At 37.8% G+C, this 18305-nt stretch overlaps 1 protein-coding gene across 5 annotated transcripts in view; it reads left to right on the forward strand.

The window, feature by feature from the left end:
• ELF1 (E74 like ETS transcription factor 1) overlaps window positions 1-18305 on the forward strand; it is a 105570-nt gene that overhangs the window by 68948 nt on the left and 18317 nt on the right. For all 5 annotated transcript variants that reach the window (XM_082859227.1, XM_082859223.1, XM_082859226.1 and 2 more), the window contains exons 3-4: window positions 4393-4573; window positions 17308-17415. In XM_082859227.1, the coding sequence (XP_082715353.1) occupies window positions 4393-4573; window positions 17308-17415 (289 nt within the window). The remainder of the gene's footprint in view (window positions 1-4392; window positions 4574-17307; window positions 17416-18305) is intronic.

Raw genomic sequence — 18305 nt, forward strand, 5'->3', positions numbered from 1 at the left:
TAAAAAAATTTTAAATCTAGGAAAATTCAGCATTTGGAATTTGGCAATTTTTTCATTTAAGAGGCTAGGGTCCATTTCTTTATATGGAACGTTAGAATGTGTGGTTATGAAGTTTTTAGGTTCCTGATGATTCAGTTACTAGTCAGTCAGTTTAGTCAATCAGTTTATAAGGCAGGAGTTTACCATGAGCCCAGATCGGCAGCTGGAGTTTCTGGAGCGTGTGTTTTCCTTCTGTTCATGGTAATAGAGGGAGAGATTCTTTCCAGTCACCTGAGAGGGGTTTCCTAGATCTATTTTGTATATACAGATTCAGGCTTGTTACCTAAGATTCAGAGTTGGTCTGTTTATTGTATGTGAATTAATAGCACCCTGGAGAAATTAGAGATGAACAACTTTGAATATATATCTCAGTGGACTAGAAAAGAGTGGCCTATGTTTTTCGTGAGAGGAGCAAGTATCTAGAAGGAGAAGACAGTATGGCTAAATTGGGAGTGCTCCTGGGAAGTCCCTGGGGACCAAGAGGGACTGGCTGTGCCTTCAAGACAGTTTATAATAGACTTGGATCGGAGAAGCCCTGAAAAAAGATAATATTGAAAGTCATACTGCAAACACAGCTCCTTGCCTATTCTGTTTTTCTAAACAGAGCTAAGTAAATATGCCAAAAAAACAAAAACAAAAACCAATCCCAAAACAAAATGGCACCATGTTTAAGGCTGGTTATAGTAGGGAATAGGTAAAGAACATGGACTCTGGAGTCAATTTAACAGTCTTCCGGGGACTTCCCTGGTGGTGCAGTGGTTAGGACTCCGAGCTCCCAATGCAGGGGGCCTCAGTTCGATCCCTGGTCCAGGAACTAGATCCCACACGCATGCTGCAACTAAGAGTTCACATGCCACAACTAAGGAGCCAGCAAGCTGCAACTGAGGAGCCCACATGCCACAACTAAGGAGCCTGCCTGCTGCAACTAAGACCCAATGCAACCAAATAAATAATAAATACTAAAAAGAAGTCTTCCACTTACAGTAAATTATTTCCTTTCTCCTTGAGACTTCATTTTCCCATGTATAAAACAGATAATCTTATGTGTCTCCTTAATTGGGTTTTGTGATGATGAAATAAGGTGGTAATCCATGTGAAGCAATGAGCAAAATGCCTGGTGCTAATAATATTAGCTAACAGCAGTAGCAAAGCCAGAAGGTTTGTGACCACTTGTGCATGCCACTCCCTCCCCCAGTTTAGTCCATAAGAATGAGTAATCTCTTCTACTGTAATGTTATCAACAGGCAGTTTTCAAATCCATACCTTTAAAATACATCTTAAAAGCCGGAAGTGCCCTTGGGATCAACTGGTGCTCTTCTTTCATTTAAAGTGAGGAAGATAAGATCATGATAGTAGGATTGGAGAAGGCCTTGGGTCTCCTGTTCACAGTCTCTCTTCTTTACTACAGGTTGCCACTCTCTAAATCACACAGCCACATGTCCCTTTTCATTCTTAAGTAACCTTTTGCTTCTGTGGAAACTAATTTTTTCTCTCTACTTTTTGTGTGTTTGAAATTTGTCTTAAACAGTTTTAAAATTATTTTAAAATTTGAACTGAAATTAAAAATGATTGTTTAACGCAAATTAGAATATGCTTGATTATCCACAGACTGCCTCTGTTAGGGAACAAAGAAATTGGCAAGAGTGGTTGCTTCTGGAGAGGGGCACTGAAGTAGATGTAGCATTGATTATAGTGGTATATGACAGGGCGTTCTAACACCTGTACATCTGGAGACTAGAGTCATCAGCTCCAATCCAGTTACAGAGTAAGAGAATAGGACAAGGCAGAAAGTAGTAACACGTATCTGTAGTCCTTTGAAACTTGGGAACTTTATAGGTTCAGAAAAAATTTTGGAGATATCCCTCGTAATAGCCACACTCTAAACACTCACTCCCCAAACTTAAGGAGCCAAATAGATGTGGGTAGGGAGAAATACTTCGCTTTCATTTGAGGGCTTCTCCTGTGAATTGCATCGACCTGCCTCTGTCTCTGACTTAGTGGTGATCTTGGGTAAATTTTTCAACCTAATTCTTTATCTGCCAGTGGATAGAAATGATAAGCCCTGTCCTTACCTGGTACATGGAGTTGTTGCGGCTTAAAATGAAATCATGAAAATTAACTCAACTCTGGGCTCAGCCTTGTCAGAAGACGAGGAGCTTAAGTTTAGCTCTTAGGAGAGAAGAGGAGAAGTGCTGTCAACAAGCATGTGCTCATGCTAAGTTGGGTTGCATGTGCAGCATTCACTCTCAGAAAAGAGAAGGGCAAGGCAATGACTATACTTCGGCTACTCTATATGATACTCTCTCTAGTGCCTCCCTGTGTGTGTTTTACATTGTAATGTTTGAGCCTCTTTCTGTTTTAAAACTTATGATTTGGAGAGCCAGTTCCTTCTGACTAACTTTCCTCTTTTCTGAAATAGGAAGAAACATTTTAAAATAAAGCAATCCAAATATGTTTTAGTATTAATGTTATCTATAAATTTCAGAACATAACATTCTTGAAGGCACAGATAGTATGTGTTTAGTACCTATGATACCATATATTTAATTCAGGTAATTAAATTCTTATATAAGTAATATTTAACTTCTATGCACTGCTACAAACATTAATTTTAAAAGATTGAGGCTGGTTAGTTATAATGAAATCATAAATAATATTTTCAATATATATATTTTAAGAAACAGGATATTTACATGAGCTATCTTCCCATAAGATACTTATTAATTATGAAAGGAAAAATAGTAACTTTATGGTAGAGAAGCCTGGTAGACCCCACCCTAACTGAATGATCAAAGTTAATATCACTAGTAATGGGACAAAAAGGTATTTTTTGACCTCCTGATAAGATGTATTTGAAAGGACACAAGATTACTTTTTTTTATTCTAGCCAAAAATGCAGACTGAATCTAATGATGAGTTAATACCACAAAAACCCAAATTGGGGGACATTTTATGAAACAAATGGCCTGTATTCTTCCAAAGTGTCAAGATCATGAAAGACAAAGAAAAACTGAAGAACTGCTCCAGATTAAAGGAGAAGAAATTGTTCTAGATTAAAGGAGTTGTCATGAAGAAACATGATATTTACTAAATGAAACTTAGGATCCTGATCTCAATTTTTTTTCCCATTTTTTGAAAAAAAGACATTAATGAGATGGAGAAATTTGAATAAGGTCTATAGATTAAATAATAGTACTGTATCAATGTTACTTTCCTGGTTTTGATAATTGTGCTATCTTTGTATAAGATAATGGTCATATATTTAGAAAATATATACTTAAGTATTTAGGGTTAAAGGAGCAGTATGTCTACCACTTTCAAATAAGTCAGAAAAACTATAGATATAGAAATGATAATATAGAAAGAGGATGATAGACATGATTAAGTGTTAACATTTGGGGAATGTGGATGAAGGTTGTAGGAGAATTCTTTGTACTACTTTTACAACTTTTTAAAGTCTGAAGTTTTTTAATTTTTAAAGTAAAAGAGAAATGTAATGACATCTTAATCGTTTTTTTTTCATCAATAGACGGTTTAGTGTATATTAGTGGTTTAGGGGATGATGATTTGCAGAGAAATGTTACTATGAAAGTGTAACAAATGAACAGAACCCTTCCCATATGACAAGTAGAGCAATATAAAACAAGTTAATAAATGTCAGCATTTTTACTATATTTAAAAAGTAATTCTTTTATAGATAGCCCTTATTATATAGTATTATGATTCATGTATACTTAGGTACATTCAAAACATTTTTTTATTTGGCTTTCACTTTTAACATTGAATTTTTTCATGACTAATTAACTGATTTTTGAGTAGGCTGTTAAAAATCCTCTCTGCCTCAGTTTCCTCATCTGTAAAATGAGATGGCTAGACTAGAGTTCTTCCAGTTCTCGACTTCCCTGATCTTATAACCAGATAGAAAGTGAAAGTTAATTTTCCCATTTGAACCAAAAGCAGTTAGTTGTTAAACACGGCCTGTGTGCCAAGTGACAGTGTAATATTTATTAAGCTCATAGATTTTTTTCTGTCAAAGAAACTTTTGCTGAGATTTTAGTTGTACATTTCATTTGTATGCCACTTCTTATGCATTAATGATACTAGTTTTTTTAATTTAGTGAGCTTTAAAAACATACTTTTATGGGACTTCCCAATGAAAACTTGGCTGTTAAGACCCAAAATTGGTAATGAAAGTTTTATTTGGTCTTAGTAGGTATATATTCTCTGTATCATAGAAAGCTTGTCAATATACAAGTAGCTGATGATGTGAAAACTGAATTGAGTAAAATAATTTGGGTTGTATTTAACAAAAGCAAAACTTTGTTAATCCTTTTTTTCCTTCACCCCTCCCAGCTTGGCGATCCAGCTATTTTTCCTGCCGTCATTGTGGAACACGTTCCTGGTGCTGATATTCTCAATAGCTATGCGGGTCTAGCCTGTGTGGAGGAGCCCAATGACATGATCACTGAGAGCTCCTTGGATGTCGCCGAAGAGGAAATCATCGATGAGGATGACGACGACATCACCCTTACAGGTGTGTGTGCCTCTGACAGCACCTTCCTTCAGCATAGTTTTAGTCAGTGGGTTAGCCCTGTGATTTGGGGGATATAAAAAGTTCTTGACTCGGTTTTGAGTAACTCCGTTACCGGCGGAAGCTAGAGCCCTGTGGGAAGAAGGAAATGACGTTTTCTTTCTCATCTGCCTGTGCTTCATGGTGCTCGCTTATCTCCTCCTCCTTTTTTCCTAAATAGACAGAGATGAACGTGACGAAATAGAAGGTGTGTAAGAGGAACCAAACCAGCTCGGTTCACCAAGTTTTCACTGAGCACTGTTTGTGTGCCTAGCTCTGTACTCCTGATAACAGTGAAAGGTTGTTTGCAGGGCAAAAGATAGGAATATTCTTTTGTTATTGCTGCTGCAGGAAGCAAAATAGGAAGCCGTGACCCAAATGTAGGATAAGGTGCCGAGGTTTAAAGATTTGTTCAGTCAGAACTAGTAGGATATTTCACACTGAATGTAAGTGTTGAGGTGGTGCTTTGTTCCATCAGTTTTAGAAACTGGTGCATGCATTTGTAATTTTATACATTTACATTGATATATCTTGGCCAGAGATTTTGGAGGTGTTTGAGAAAGTTAATTACTTAGAAGCAAAGATTATTTGAATATTCTTTTTTTTTTTTTAAGTTTTATTTATTTATTTATTTATGGCTGCATTGGGTCTTTGTTGCTGCATGCGGGCTTTCTCGCGAGTAGGGGCTACTCTTCGTTGTGGTGCGTGGGCTTCTCTTGTTGCAGAGCACAGGCTCTAGGTGCGCAGGCTTCAGTAGTTGTGGCACGCAGCCTCAGTAGTTGTGGCGTACAGGCTTAGTTGCTACACCTCATGTGGGATCTTCCCAGACCAGGGCTCGAACCCGTGTCCCCTGCATTGGCAGGCAGATTCTTAACCACTGCGCCATCAGGGAAGCTCTGAATATTTATTCTTAAATTAAAAACCAGAAATTAACATTAGTCACAGTATTATCAACTAAACCTGGACTTTATTCCACACATTTCACACTAACATCCTTTTTCTATTCCAGGATCCTATCTTGAATCTCACATTGCAATTAGTTGGTAATTTTTCCTAGTCACTTCCAGTCTATGACAGTTCCTCTGTCTTTCCTTGTCTCTCATAACCTTGATGCTTTTGAGGAGTACTGGTCAGACACTGTACAATGCTCCTCAGTTTTATTTCTGTTATATTTTCTCATGATTGGAATGAGATAATCCATTTTGGGCAAAAATACCTCCCAAATGGCATTGTCTTCTTATCATTGTATCATATTAACATAGTAGATTTTTTTTAAAGTACAGATTTAATTCTCACAGCAGAAAAAGAAAACTGAAATTAGAGAAGTTAAATGACTTGCTAATGTCATGCACCCAGTGACTGAGTCATTGATAACGTTGATGAACAACACTTAGTTTTTGTAGTGTCCTCTTATTTTTTACAAAGCATGTTCTCATATATTCACATTTTTGTTCAGAGCAACCCAGTGAAAGTTTTTGATATATCTATATTTGTTTCTCGCTTATCAATAAGACAGTTGGATTAATCATATTAGAGGTTTCAACTCATCACTGACTGTGTACTTCGTGTTTTGTATAACAGAATGACCACCACTATGCATGTATGTGTTGTGTAGTTAATGGGGTTTTCTCCACAGTGTGTTCTGACCTACTTTCTTGATGCCTTAGGGTAAGGCTACACTCTTTGTGGATCGGGAACCAGGGTCTCCCCTGAAGGGGTGTTTATTCCTGGTTTTAGTCACTAAGGAAGATACTGGCCCTCAAAGAAGAAGTGGAGACTAGGAAAGCAGATCTTGGATCTTTAGGGGAAGGAATTATTTCTTCCTTCCAGTTGTTCACTCTCTTGGGCTTAGACTTGAAGATAGCTGGTGACGAGATGCAGACAAGCTCCTTCCTTCCTGGAAAACAGAACTGGTATGGAATGGATCCAGAAAATAAGCCACATCTTGAAAATCAGATTTGCTATTTGCATGTTTCTTCTCTCTTGCCTTTCTTAACTTCCAACCCAAGCCTTTGTTTAACTCTTCTGCACTTGTTCGAGTCATGTCATAAGAAATGAAAGGATCTTATAGACCTCCTTAGTCCAGAGTGGGAGAGGGGAGAGTACTGCGCTTTTGAGAAGCTACAGGGAAGATGATGATGGGGATAGTACAGTTTATAAACCAATTATGAGACCTAGGTAGCACTTCAGATGATAAGGAATATTGTTAACATTTTTAGGCATGATAATAGCATTGTGTTAGATTCTTCATCTTTTAGATACATATGCTCAAATACTTAGAGATAAAATACAGTGTCATGGATTCCTTCAGAGTAATCCTGGGGGTCAGGGTGTGTGTGAGGGGACCTTGAGCAGTAAGTGGAGTTGGATGAAAGATCGACTATGTTCTGATAATGATTGATGCTGAGAATGGATATGTGAGAATTCATTATACTATGTCCCATAATTTTGATTCTGTTTTGAAATTTTCAATAAAAAGGTCAAACTATTTTTATGGACTTGAGGGTTATATTAGATGGCAGCTGTCATTGATAACCCCTGATTTCAAATTTTCATGTTCATCAGAACACTTTTTGTTTGTTTGTTTGGTACGCGGGCCTCTCACTGTTGTGGCCTCTCCTGTTGCGGAGCACAGGCTCCGGACGTGCAGGCCCAGTGGCCATGGCTCACGGGCCCAGCCACTCCGTGGCATGTGGGATCCTCCCGGACTGGGGCACAAACCTGTGTCCCCTGCATCGGCAGGTGGACTCTCAACCACTGCGCCACCACCCAAACACTTTCATTTTTATCATTTATTTATCTCATATCAAGTTTGATATAAATTTTAACCTTTAAAATGTATAATGATAAAATACTACTTTTATCTGTTTATATGTTGGGGTTTTATATAACATTTCCTTTGAAATAAGGCTGTGCTATAAAAAATTTATGAAAAGCATTTGACTATGAGCTTTATCTATGTGGAGATCCTTCCATTACCAGTCTTGAGTCTAAAATTGAAATTATTAAAGGAGATGGACCCCTTTGGACCCCTCAGCCAGCTATCTGGGATCCAGCCCCACTCACAGGTGGGCCAACAGCAGCTTTTGGACACCCTTGACCCCACGGCCAGCCGTATAAGGAACTGGCCCTGCCCACCAGCAGGCTGACACTAGATCTTGGGATCCCGAGCCCCACAACTACCCACTCTAGAACCTGGCTGTGCCCACTTGTCAGCCAACACTAGCCCTGGGACCACCTGGGGTCCCTGGCAGCCTCCACGCAAGGCAGGACCTGGCAAACAACTGGAGCATAGGCCAGCCACACCTACCAGACCATCCACAATAGTTAGCCTATGACAAGAGAAGGACCCACGCAGTCCACTGGGGAGCACCCCAGAACACATAGCTCTGGTGACCAGAGGGGAGACCACTGCTGGGATGCATAGGACGGCACCTACAGAAGGCCACTTATCCAAGGTCGGGAAATGTAACCAACCTACCAAATACATAGAAATAAAAAGAGCAAGTTAGATAAAATGAAGCGACAGAGGAATATCTTCCAAATGAAGGAACAAGATAAAACCCCAGAAGAACTAAGTGAAGTGGAGATAGGCAGCCTTCCCTGTAAAGAGTTCAAGATGATGATCGTAAACACGTTCAAGGAACTATGGAGAAGAATGGGTGCACAGAGCAAGAAGTTAGAAGTTTTTAACAAAGAGTTAGAAAATGTAAAAAGAGCCAAACAGATGAAGAGTACAGTAACCGAAATGAAAAATACAGTGGAAGGAATTAACAGTAGACTAAATGACACAGAGGAACAGATCAGTGAGCTGGGAGACAAGAGTCGTGGAAATCACCGAAGTTGAACAGGAAAAGGAAAAAAGTATAGAAAGAAATGAGACAGTTTAAGAGACCTCTCAACAACATCAAGCGTACTAGTATTTGCATTATAGGGGTTCCAGAGGAGAAGAGAGAGAGAAAGGGGCAGAGAACATGTTTGAATACATAATAGCTGAAAACTTTCCTGACCTGGGAAAGGACACAGACATCCATGTCCAGGAAGCACAGAGAGTCCCAAACAGGATCAACCCAAAGAGGAACACATCAAGACACATTGTAATTAAAGTGGCAAAAATTAAAGAGAGAATTTTAAAAGCAGCAAGGGAAAAGCAACAAGTTACATACAAAGGAACTTGCATAAGGCTGTGAGCTGACTTTTTAGCAGAAACCCTGCAGGCCAGAAGGGAGTGGCTCAATATATTTAAAGTGGTGAAAGGGGAAAACCTACAACCAAGAATACTCTACCCAGCAAGGCTTTCATTCAGGTTTGATGGAGAGATCAAGTTTTACAGACAAGTAAAAGTTAAAAGAGTTGAGCACTAATAAACCAGCTTTACAAGAAATGTTAAAGGGATTTCTCTAACCAAAAAAGGTCACAACAAGAGATATGAAAATTATGAAAGGAAAAATCTCATTGGTAAAGGCAAATATACAGTAAAGGTAGTAAATCAGCCATGTATAAAGCTAGTAGGAAGGTTAAAAGACAAACATCGTAAAACCATCTGTATTCACAATGAGTAGTTAAGGGATACACAAAACAGAAAGACGTAAAACATGATGTCAGAAATAGTAAACGTGGAGTTGGGGAATAAAAATGCAGGGTTAAAATGCATTTGAAATTAAGTGATCAACAACTTAATAGGTATATTGCTATATACAGTGTGGAGAATACAGTAAATAACTAGATAATATCTTTGTATGATGATGTGTCTTAACTAGACATATTGTGATCATTTTGATATGTACAGCAATAGCACATCACTATGTTGAGGAACTAACAGTGTTGTAGGTCAGGTGTACTTCGAAAACAAACAAACAAACTCATAGAAAATGAGATCAGATTTGTGGTTACCAGAGGCAGGGGTGGGGGGAATGGGAATTGGACCAAGGTGGTCAAAAGGTACAAACATCCAGTTAGAAGATAAAAAAGTACTAGGGATATAATGTACAATATGATAAATATAATTAACACTGCTGTATGTTATATATAAAAGTTGTTAAAAGAGTAATTCCTCAGTTCTTATCACAAGAAAATTTTTTTTGTGTTTCTTTAACTTTGTATGAGATGATGGGTGTTCACTAAACTTATTGTGATAATCATTTCATGATGTATGTAAATCAGATCATGCTGTACACCTTAAACATACACAATGCTGTATGTCAATTATAACCTCAATAAAATTGGAAGGAAAAAAAAGGCTTGTGGGTTTTATTGTTGCTTACAAGAAATTTTTGTAATCATTTAATGAAGGGCAAACATTTTCTCTATATTTTTAAAAGCTTAGTTGTACTTTTTTTTTGGTTTTCATTCCTGTTTCATGTAGCAGCCACCAATTTATTTTGTATTTCCTGACCTAAGCACTGAAGCGAAGTGGAATAAACAAAGTTTTACAAATTAGATTACTGATATTAACCACATTAAACTTGCCTTACGTTTTTAAAATTCAGAAGGTAGTATGGTTTCTATAGATAGTTGTGGAATGATTTCTATATATAGTTGTGGAATGATTTCTAGTGTATATGAAGTTTAAAAAGCAAGGGTCAGTACAGCACGAATGGTTACCTATTATTTAGGATAGGGGAAAGAATATAAATGATATGTATGTGTTTGCTTACATTTAAAAATAGAAAGATATGGGCTTCCCTGATGGCGCAGTGGTTAAGAATCCACCTGCCAATGCAGGGGACACGGGTTCGAGCGCTGGTCCGGGAAGATCCCACATGCTGCGGAGCAACTAAGCCCGTGTGCCACAACTACTGAGCCTGTGCTCTAGAGCCTGTGAGCCACAACTACTGAGCCCACGTGCTGCAACTACTGAAACCCACATGCCTAGAGCCCGTGCTCCACAGCAAGAGAAGCCACAGCAATGAGAAGCCCGCACACCGCAGCAAAGAGTAGCCCCTGCTCTCCACAACTAGAGAAAGCCTGCGCCCAGCAATAAAGACCCAACACAGCCAAAAATAAATAAAATAAATAAATTTTAAAATAGAAAGATAAAACCAAAAGCTAATAAAAATATTTTAAACGTAGTGGTCACTTTTTTTTTCTTAAATACTTATTTACTTATTTATTTATTTGGTTGCGCCGGGTCTTAGTTGTGGTACGAGGGATCTTTTAGTTGTAGCATGCGGGATCTTTAGTTGTGGCATGCGGGCTCTTAGTTGGGGCATGTGGGATCTAGTTTCCCGACCAGGGCAGGGGTCGAACCTCGGCCCCCTGCATTGGGAGCATAGAGTTTTAACCACTGGGCTACCAGGGAAGTCCCAGTGGTCACTTTTGAAAGATCCCATTTATTATTCTGAAAATCAGTAAATAACGGAAAAAGAACCAAGCGTTTAATTTGCCTTTATTGTATGAACCATAGCTCAGGGTAACCAGATAGTTTATGACAAAGTTCTTCCTTATAGAGAATTCTAGCTAATAAATGCTAAAGGAATGATAAGATTAGAATTATCACCATTTTGAAATCCCTAATGAAATAGTGCATCTAGGTAACTATCATCAGTAACTTCTAAAGCCATTAGGTAAAAGGCTGATGGAGAATTTTATGGATAGATCAGGTTGGCAACACCTGAACCTGCTTCTCAATCCTCGAAGTACTGCAGGAAGACCTACCTACCTTCAAAAGGCCCATTGAATCACACAGCATCACCTTTGAAGTACTCTTGCCAAAGAATTGAATGCGAATCAAATCAATCTTCTAGATGTAACTACCAGTTTACAGGAAATACACGGGGGGAGGGATATGGTAAGTGACACCACAGATATATAATCAGCAAAATTTAGAATGTGGGAAGCTACAAACAGATGATCCTGTTTCTCCTAAGATAAACAACAAAAATGGAAAAAAGCCAAATACTAAGGAAGGTACGTGCCACCAAATGTAATGCGTGAACTTTGTTTGAAATCTGGTTAACAAACCAACTTTTTCAGATTAAAAAAAATCTGAGACAAATTTCAATATTAAGTGGATATCTGATTTAAAGAGTGATTTTTAAAAGATGTGAACATGGTATTGTCTATATACTGTAATATTTACGATTGAATGATAGGCTCTCTGGGGTTCACTTTGAAATAATCCCGTGTCTGTGTTGGGCCAGGGAGTATAGATTAAGGAAGATTGACTGTTAAGTATTGAAGCTGGGCCCTTGATACATTCAGTTCATTATAAATATGATTTCCTATATGTTTGTATATGTTTGAAATTTTTCATTATAAAAAGCTTGATAAAGAAGTGATTTGAAATTCTCATTGTATTTTCTTAATTGATAGGCAACTGAATAGTTATACATACTAATTTTATCATTTTTATTGACCCAGTAGACTTTAAAATATTTATAAAACTTACTTATATAAATGAACATTTAGAGTTAAATGTTTAGAAGATGGTAATTAATTATGGAGCTACCTGTGCCTTACTTGCCTGATTTTTTCAAAAATTTAGTTTTAGGAGGATATTTTCTTCGATTCATAGAATTTCAAAGCCTTGACAGAGGAGCAATATGCTTTTCTTCTTTTTTTTAAAAATAAATTTATATATTTATTTATTTTTGGCTGCATTGGGTCTTCGTTGTTGGGTCTTCGTTGCTGTGCGCGGGCTTTCTCTAGTTGCTGTGAGTGGGGGCTACTCTTCATTGCCATGCGCGGACTTCTCATTGCGTTGGCTTCTCTTGTGGCAGAGCTTGGGCTCTAGGCGTGTAGGCTTCAGTAGTTGTGGTACGCGGGCTCAGTAGTTGTGGCTCGCGGGCTGTAGAACACAGGCTCAGTAGTTGTGGCGCACAGGCTTAGTTGCTCCGGGGCATGTGGGCTCTTCCTGGACCAGGGCTCAAAGCCGTATGTCCTGCATTGGCAGGCAGATTCTCAACCACTGTGCCACCAGGGAAGTCCCGCAATATGCTTTTCTACTATGCCTTAAATCTACAAGATTTTAAATAGGAGGCTTAGGTTTTTAAGAGCAAGTGTTACAGTGCCTTATTTTAATCATTTTGCTAGACTTTTTGAAGTATTTATCTTTTCTGATTTTAACTATTATGGAGGAATTGGACTTGTAAGCACTTTTTTAAAAATTCTTTTAACGTTTTTCTTGGAGTATAATTGCTTTACAATGGTGTGTTAGTTTCTGCTTTATAAAAAAGTGAATCAGTTACACATATACATATATCCCTGTATCTCGCTCTTGCGTCTCCCTCCCTCCCACCCTTCTAGGTGGTCACAAAGCACTGAGCTGATCTCCTTGTGCTCTGCGACTGCTTCCCACTAGCTATTTTACGTTTGGTAGTGTATATATGTCTATATATACACTACCACTCTCTCACTTTGTCCCAGCTTAGCCTTCCTCCTTCCCGTGTCCTCAAGTCCATTCTCTAGTAGGTCTGTGTCTTTATTCCCGTCTTGCCCCTAGGTTCTTCATGACCTTCTTTTTTTTTTTTAGATTCCATATATATGTGTTAGCATACGGTATTTGTTTTTCTCTTTCTGACTTACTTCACTCTGTATGACAGACTCTAGGTCCATCCACCTCACTACAGATAACTCAATTTCGTTTCTTTTTATGGCTGAGTAATATTCCATTGTATATATGTGCCACATCTTCTTTATCCATTCATCTGTCGATGGACACTTAGGTTGCTTCCATGTCCTGGCTATTGTAAATAGAGCTGCAGTGAACATTGTGGTACATGACTCTTTTTTTTTTAATTTTTTAAATTAAATTAAATTTATTTTTTTATGCAGCAGGTTCTTATTAGTCATCCATTTTATACACATCAGTGTTTACATGTCAATCCCAATCCCCCAATTCATCACACCACCACCACCACCCCCCGGCTGCTTTCCCCGCTTGGTGTCCATAGTTTGTTCTCTACATCTGTGTCTCAATATCTGCCCTGCAAACCGGTTCATCTGTACCATTTTTCTAGGTTCCACATATATGCGTTAATATACGATATTTGTTTTTCTCTTTCTGACTTACTTTACTCTGTATGACAGTCTCCAGATCCATCCACGTCTCTACAAATGACCCAATTTTGTTCTTTTTTATGGCTAATATTCCATTGTATATATGTACCACATCTTTATCCGTTCGCCATGACTCTTTTTGAATTATGGTTTTCTCGGGGTATATGCCCAGTTGTGGGATTGCTGGGTCGTATGGCAGTACTATTTTTAGTTTTTTAAGGGACCTCCATACTGTTCTCCATTGTGGCTGTATCAATTTACATTCCCACCAACATTGCAAGAGGGTTCCGTTTTTTCCACAACCTCTCCAGCATTTATGGTTTGTAGATTTTTTTTTTTTTTTTTTTTTTTTTTGCGGTAAGCGGGCCTCACTGTGTGGCCTCACCCGTTGCGGAGCACGGGCTCCAGACGCGCAGGCTCAGCGGCCATGGCTCACGGGCCCAGCCGCTCCGCGGCATGTGGGATCTTCCCGGACAGGGGCACGAACCCCTGTCCCCTGCATCGGCAGGCAGACTCTCAACCACTGCACCACCAGGGAAGCCCTGTTTGTAGATTTTTTTGATAATGGCCATTCTGACCAGTGTGAGATGATATCGCATTGTAGTTTTGATTTGCATTTCTCTAATGATTAATGATGTTGAGCATTCTTTCATGTGTTTGTTGGCAATCTGTATATCTTCTTTGGAGAAATGTCTATTTAGGTCTTCTGCCCATTTTTGGATTGGGATGTTTTTTTGGTTTTGGTTTTTTATTTTGCAGTACGCGGGCCTCTCACTGTTGAGGCCTCTCCCGTTGCGGAGCACAGGCTCCGGATGCGCAGGCTCAGCGGCCATGGCTCACGGGCCCAGCCACTCTGCAGCATGTGGGATCTTCCCGGACGGGGGCACGAACTCGTGTCCCACGCATCGGCAGGCGGACTCTCAACCACTGCGCCACCAGGGAAGCCCTGTTTGTTTTTTTGATATTGAGCTGCATGAGCTGCTTGTAAATTTTGGAGATTAATCCTTTGTCAGTTAAGCACTTGTTTTTGATAGAATATATAATTAAAATTTAATTGATTTATTTTTCATTATAATTAGGGGAAGTAGTTTCGTAACAAAGACTGTGAATCTCCTAATGAAGTTTTGTGTATCTTGGTATGAAAATGAAAAGGACACCTACTTTTAGAATTAAAAAACTAGTCAAAAATATATTCAGGTGCTCTAGAGTGCTTTTTGTAGTAACTCAGAAACGTGAGCACTGGCCTTAAGAGGAAAAGCTTAAAGCCTTTAAAAGAGGAAGACTCTATAAGGGTTAAATTGCTGTTGGAGAAATCCAGGCTAGATTAAAATCCTTGCCTCTTTTTATGTTGGCTGTCTTCTTGTTCCTTGTCCTCCCTGTGACCTATAGATATTTGGGTTCAAAGATATTAGCTGAGGGAATGGAGCCCAGAAGGTTGGAATTCTGCAGATACATCTTTCATATCTGGAAGAAGGAGGTTCTCTTCTGGCTTGGCAGGTTGTGGGGACTCCCAGTGTTAGCCAGTATTTTATGAGAGAAAATGTGCTTTGTTGGGAGTTTTTCCTAATTGAGAGGAGCTGACTGGTATATAATCCAAGATCCAGAACTTCTTTGAAAGCATCATTCAGGAATTGTCTCTGGTCTCTGCTGCTTCAGCAGACCATGCCTTCCGTTCCTATTGTGGGATTCCTCCCTTGGGGAGGCAGTCAGCCACATTAGTCAATTTGTAAAGCAAATTACTTAATATGCTGTTATTATAATAATCTTTAGCTGTTACACATTTTGCTTTCTAATGGTATAGACTAATTATCTCATTTTCTTTAAATGCATAACACTTCTTCTCATGCCCTTGCTTCTACTATTATTCTTGCTTTAATTTCTCTCTCTTCCTCTCAAAGTATTTAAATCCTAGCTATCTTAAATGACTCAGCCTAAACCCATCTCTTCAGGAAGTCTTCCTAACTTATAATGATATACAGTGCCTGTAGTCAGTCTGCTCTATACTGTAAAACTGATCACTTTGTTATTTTCTTAGACAGTATCTAAGTATCTGTTACCAATAGATAAGGAAAAAGGTCATGTCCTATACTATTGTATCTTCCACATTTCCTTGTACAGTTACTTAAGAGTGATAGTCATTCAGTATTTTTGCCAGCTGGGGATTTGGAATCAACGAAGAATTTTGTAGATTCTTGGAAATCTTCAGTCTAAAACAGAGTGTGAATTGTTTAGGAAATATTTAGGATAATAAATGTTATAATATTCTAATGGAAAGTTAAGGTAAATTTCAAAGAACTACAGATTTCTTGGAAATCTGGTTATAATCTTAATAATGAAGAGGAAAATGATTTTGTTGCTTCTCTGGATTGAATAGGAATAGGGAGAGTACAGTGTATAAATGATCACTTTCATTCATTTGATTGAGGAAAAGAACTTTTGCTTTAAGTACTATGTTTATATTTACTTTCTAATGTTTTGTAAAATTAAAAGGCTTATATTCATTGAGTTATAAACTATCAGTCCAACCCTGAATCTGAAAATCATGATTTTATTTATATATATATTTTTTCAAACTTTAAAAAATAACATGTATAATTTTGTGAGTATTGAGGGGAAAATATAGCAAGTAAGTACAAGGGATTATGGATGATAAATACCACATTCAGGAAACTTGAGTTTATCCATGCAAAGAGAGCATTGGTAGCTCTATTTAGTTTCTTGGTGCTGATCCTAGAACTGAGGGGCTAAAAGCCATTCAAGGGATTTGCTGTGCAGCTATTTCGGACACCTCTCTGGGATGCAGAGAAGTGTCTAGTGTCTAGCATGTATTTGAATTAATTTTCATTTGTATTTTAATATTTTTAAAGAGCATAAAAAAAAACTTGCACTAGGCACAGTTCACAGTAGGGAAATTAGTGTTATATATTACACATTAGAGAAGAAAGGTACCAGAATACTATAATTATCAAAGAGTGTTTAGATCATGTGACTACGACTAAAACTTTTGGTGATGATGGCAATTCACTAATTATAGAAGAATGGAAGAAGATTCAGAAATTAACAGAGACTCATATTCATTCCTGTGAGTGAATTAATAGTATTGCAATCAATTTTAGAGCTGAAAGGGACCTAAAACTATCAACCCAGTCATTTTAAAGTATGGAGTCAACAGAAACAGCACGACCTGCCCAGTGACATCTTAGTTTACTATTCATGTAAATACAAGAATTATCAGGAATGACTGGTGTTTTCCTCCTGGAGTATGAGTTCTATTTTGCTTACTTTTTTATCTCCCAGTGTCTTGCAGAGGTTTTTGGTTGTTGTTGTTGTTATTTTTAATAAAACCCCTGCATCTTGCAAAGTTTTAAATGAGAAATAATGGTGATTTTCAGTATAGATTTTATATGTTGAGACAAACTATTGTTATCAACCAGAGTACTAAGTGATGTATCCTGGTTCAAGAGATGAGAATCTATGCTTTTTAATTCATTAATTTATTTATGTATTTATTTATTTACTTAGGCCATGCCACACGGCTTATGGGATCTTAGGTCCCCGGCCAGTTATTGAACCTGGGCCCCTGGCAGTGAAAGTGCTGAGTCCCAGCCACTGGACCACCAGGGAATTCCCGAATCTGTGCTTTTTAGAAGAACAAATGTCTTGTAGCTAATTCTGTTTTCTCTTTAAATGTATTGTAGTTGAAGCTTCCTGTCATAATGGGGATGAAACAATTGAAACTATCGAAGCAGCTGAAGCACTCCTCAATATGGATTCTCCTGGCCCTATGCTGGATGAAAAGCGCATCAGTGAGTGTTGTGTTATGACTGTTCATGTTTATATGCTTTTTTTTTTTGAAGTATAGTTGATTTACAATATTGTGTTAATTTCTGCTGTACAGCAAAGTGATTCCGTAATACATATGTATACATTCTTTTTTGTATTCTTTTCCATTATGGTTTATCATAAGATATTGAATATAGCTCCCTGTGCTATAGTAGGACCATGTTTATATGCTTTGAAAAGCTCTTCTTCCATCTCTCTCTCAGATGATAAATATCAAGAGACCAGAGACCATGTTTTATCTTTTTTTGGTCCCAAGTGCATCTTAAGGTACAGTACTAGTTGAGGCACCTTTGCTAAAGTGTTCAGTTAAACAAGATTTTTTTTTTTAATTTGGGGAGTGAGGACATTAAAGATAAAAAAGTAATTTAGTTGTCAAATAGCAGATTATGCAGAATTTCTTCTTAACCTCATTGGTGAAGTATTTAGGGCCCACACTATTATAATGTAGTGATCTTTAGTCAATATTGATCTGTATTGATCAATAAAAATTGATCTTTAGTCAGTATTCATCAGTGAATAGGCAAAAATCCATTGCAATGTTTTCTTAGACTTGATGGCATAAAATTCACTGCCACATTTATTGATCTGCTTTTAATCCATGTTCTCCTTTGGATGTAGTCAAACTCATAAACTTAATTATTATTAAATCAATTTAAGATGTTTATTGAATATTTTCTATATGCACAGCAATGTATCAGGCAATAACATGTTATGGAAATGAACAGATCTTGTTTCTTTCCTCAAGCTGACAGTTTTCTTTTGAAGATAGTTGTTTATGTAAATAACTGTAAAAGCCAAAAATAAAGGCCATGAGAAGGATAGCAGAGTGTTCTGGAAGGAGAGATTTCTCTAG

The sequence above is a fragment of the Leucopleurus acutus genome (genome assembly GCF_964270905.1).
Source record: "Leucopleurus acutus genome assembly, chromosome: 18".
In the NCBI taxonomy this organism is placed as follows: Eukaryota; Metazoa; Chordata; class Mammalia; order Artiodactyla; family Delphinidae; genus Leucopleurus; species Leucopleurus acutus.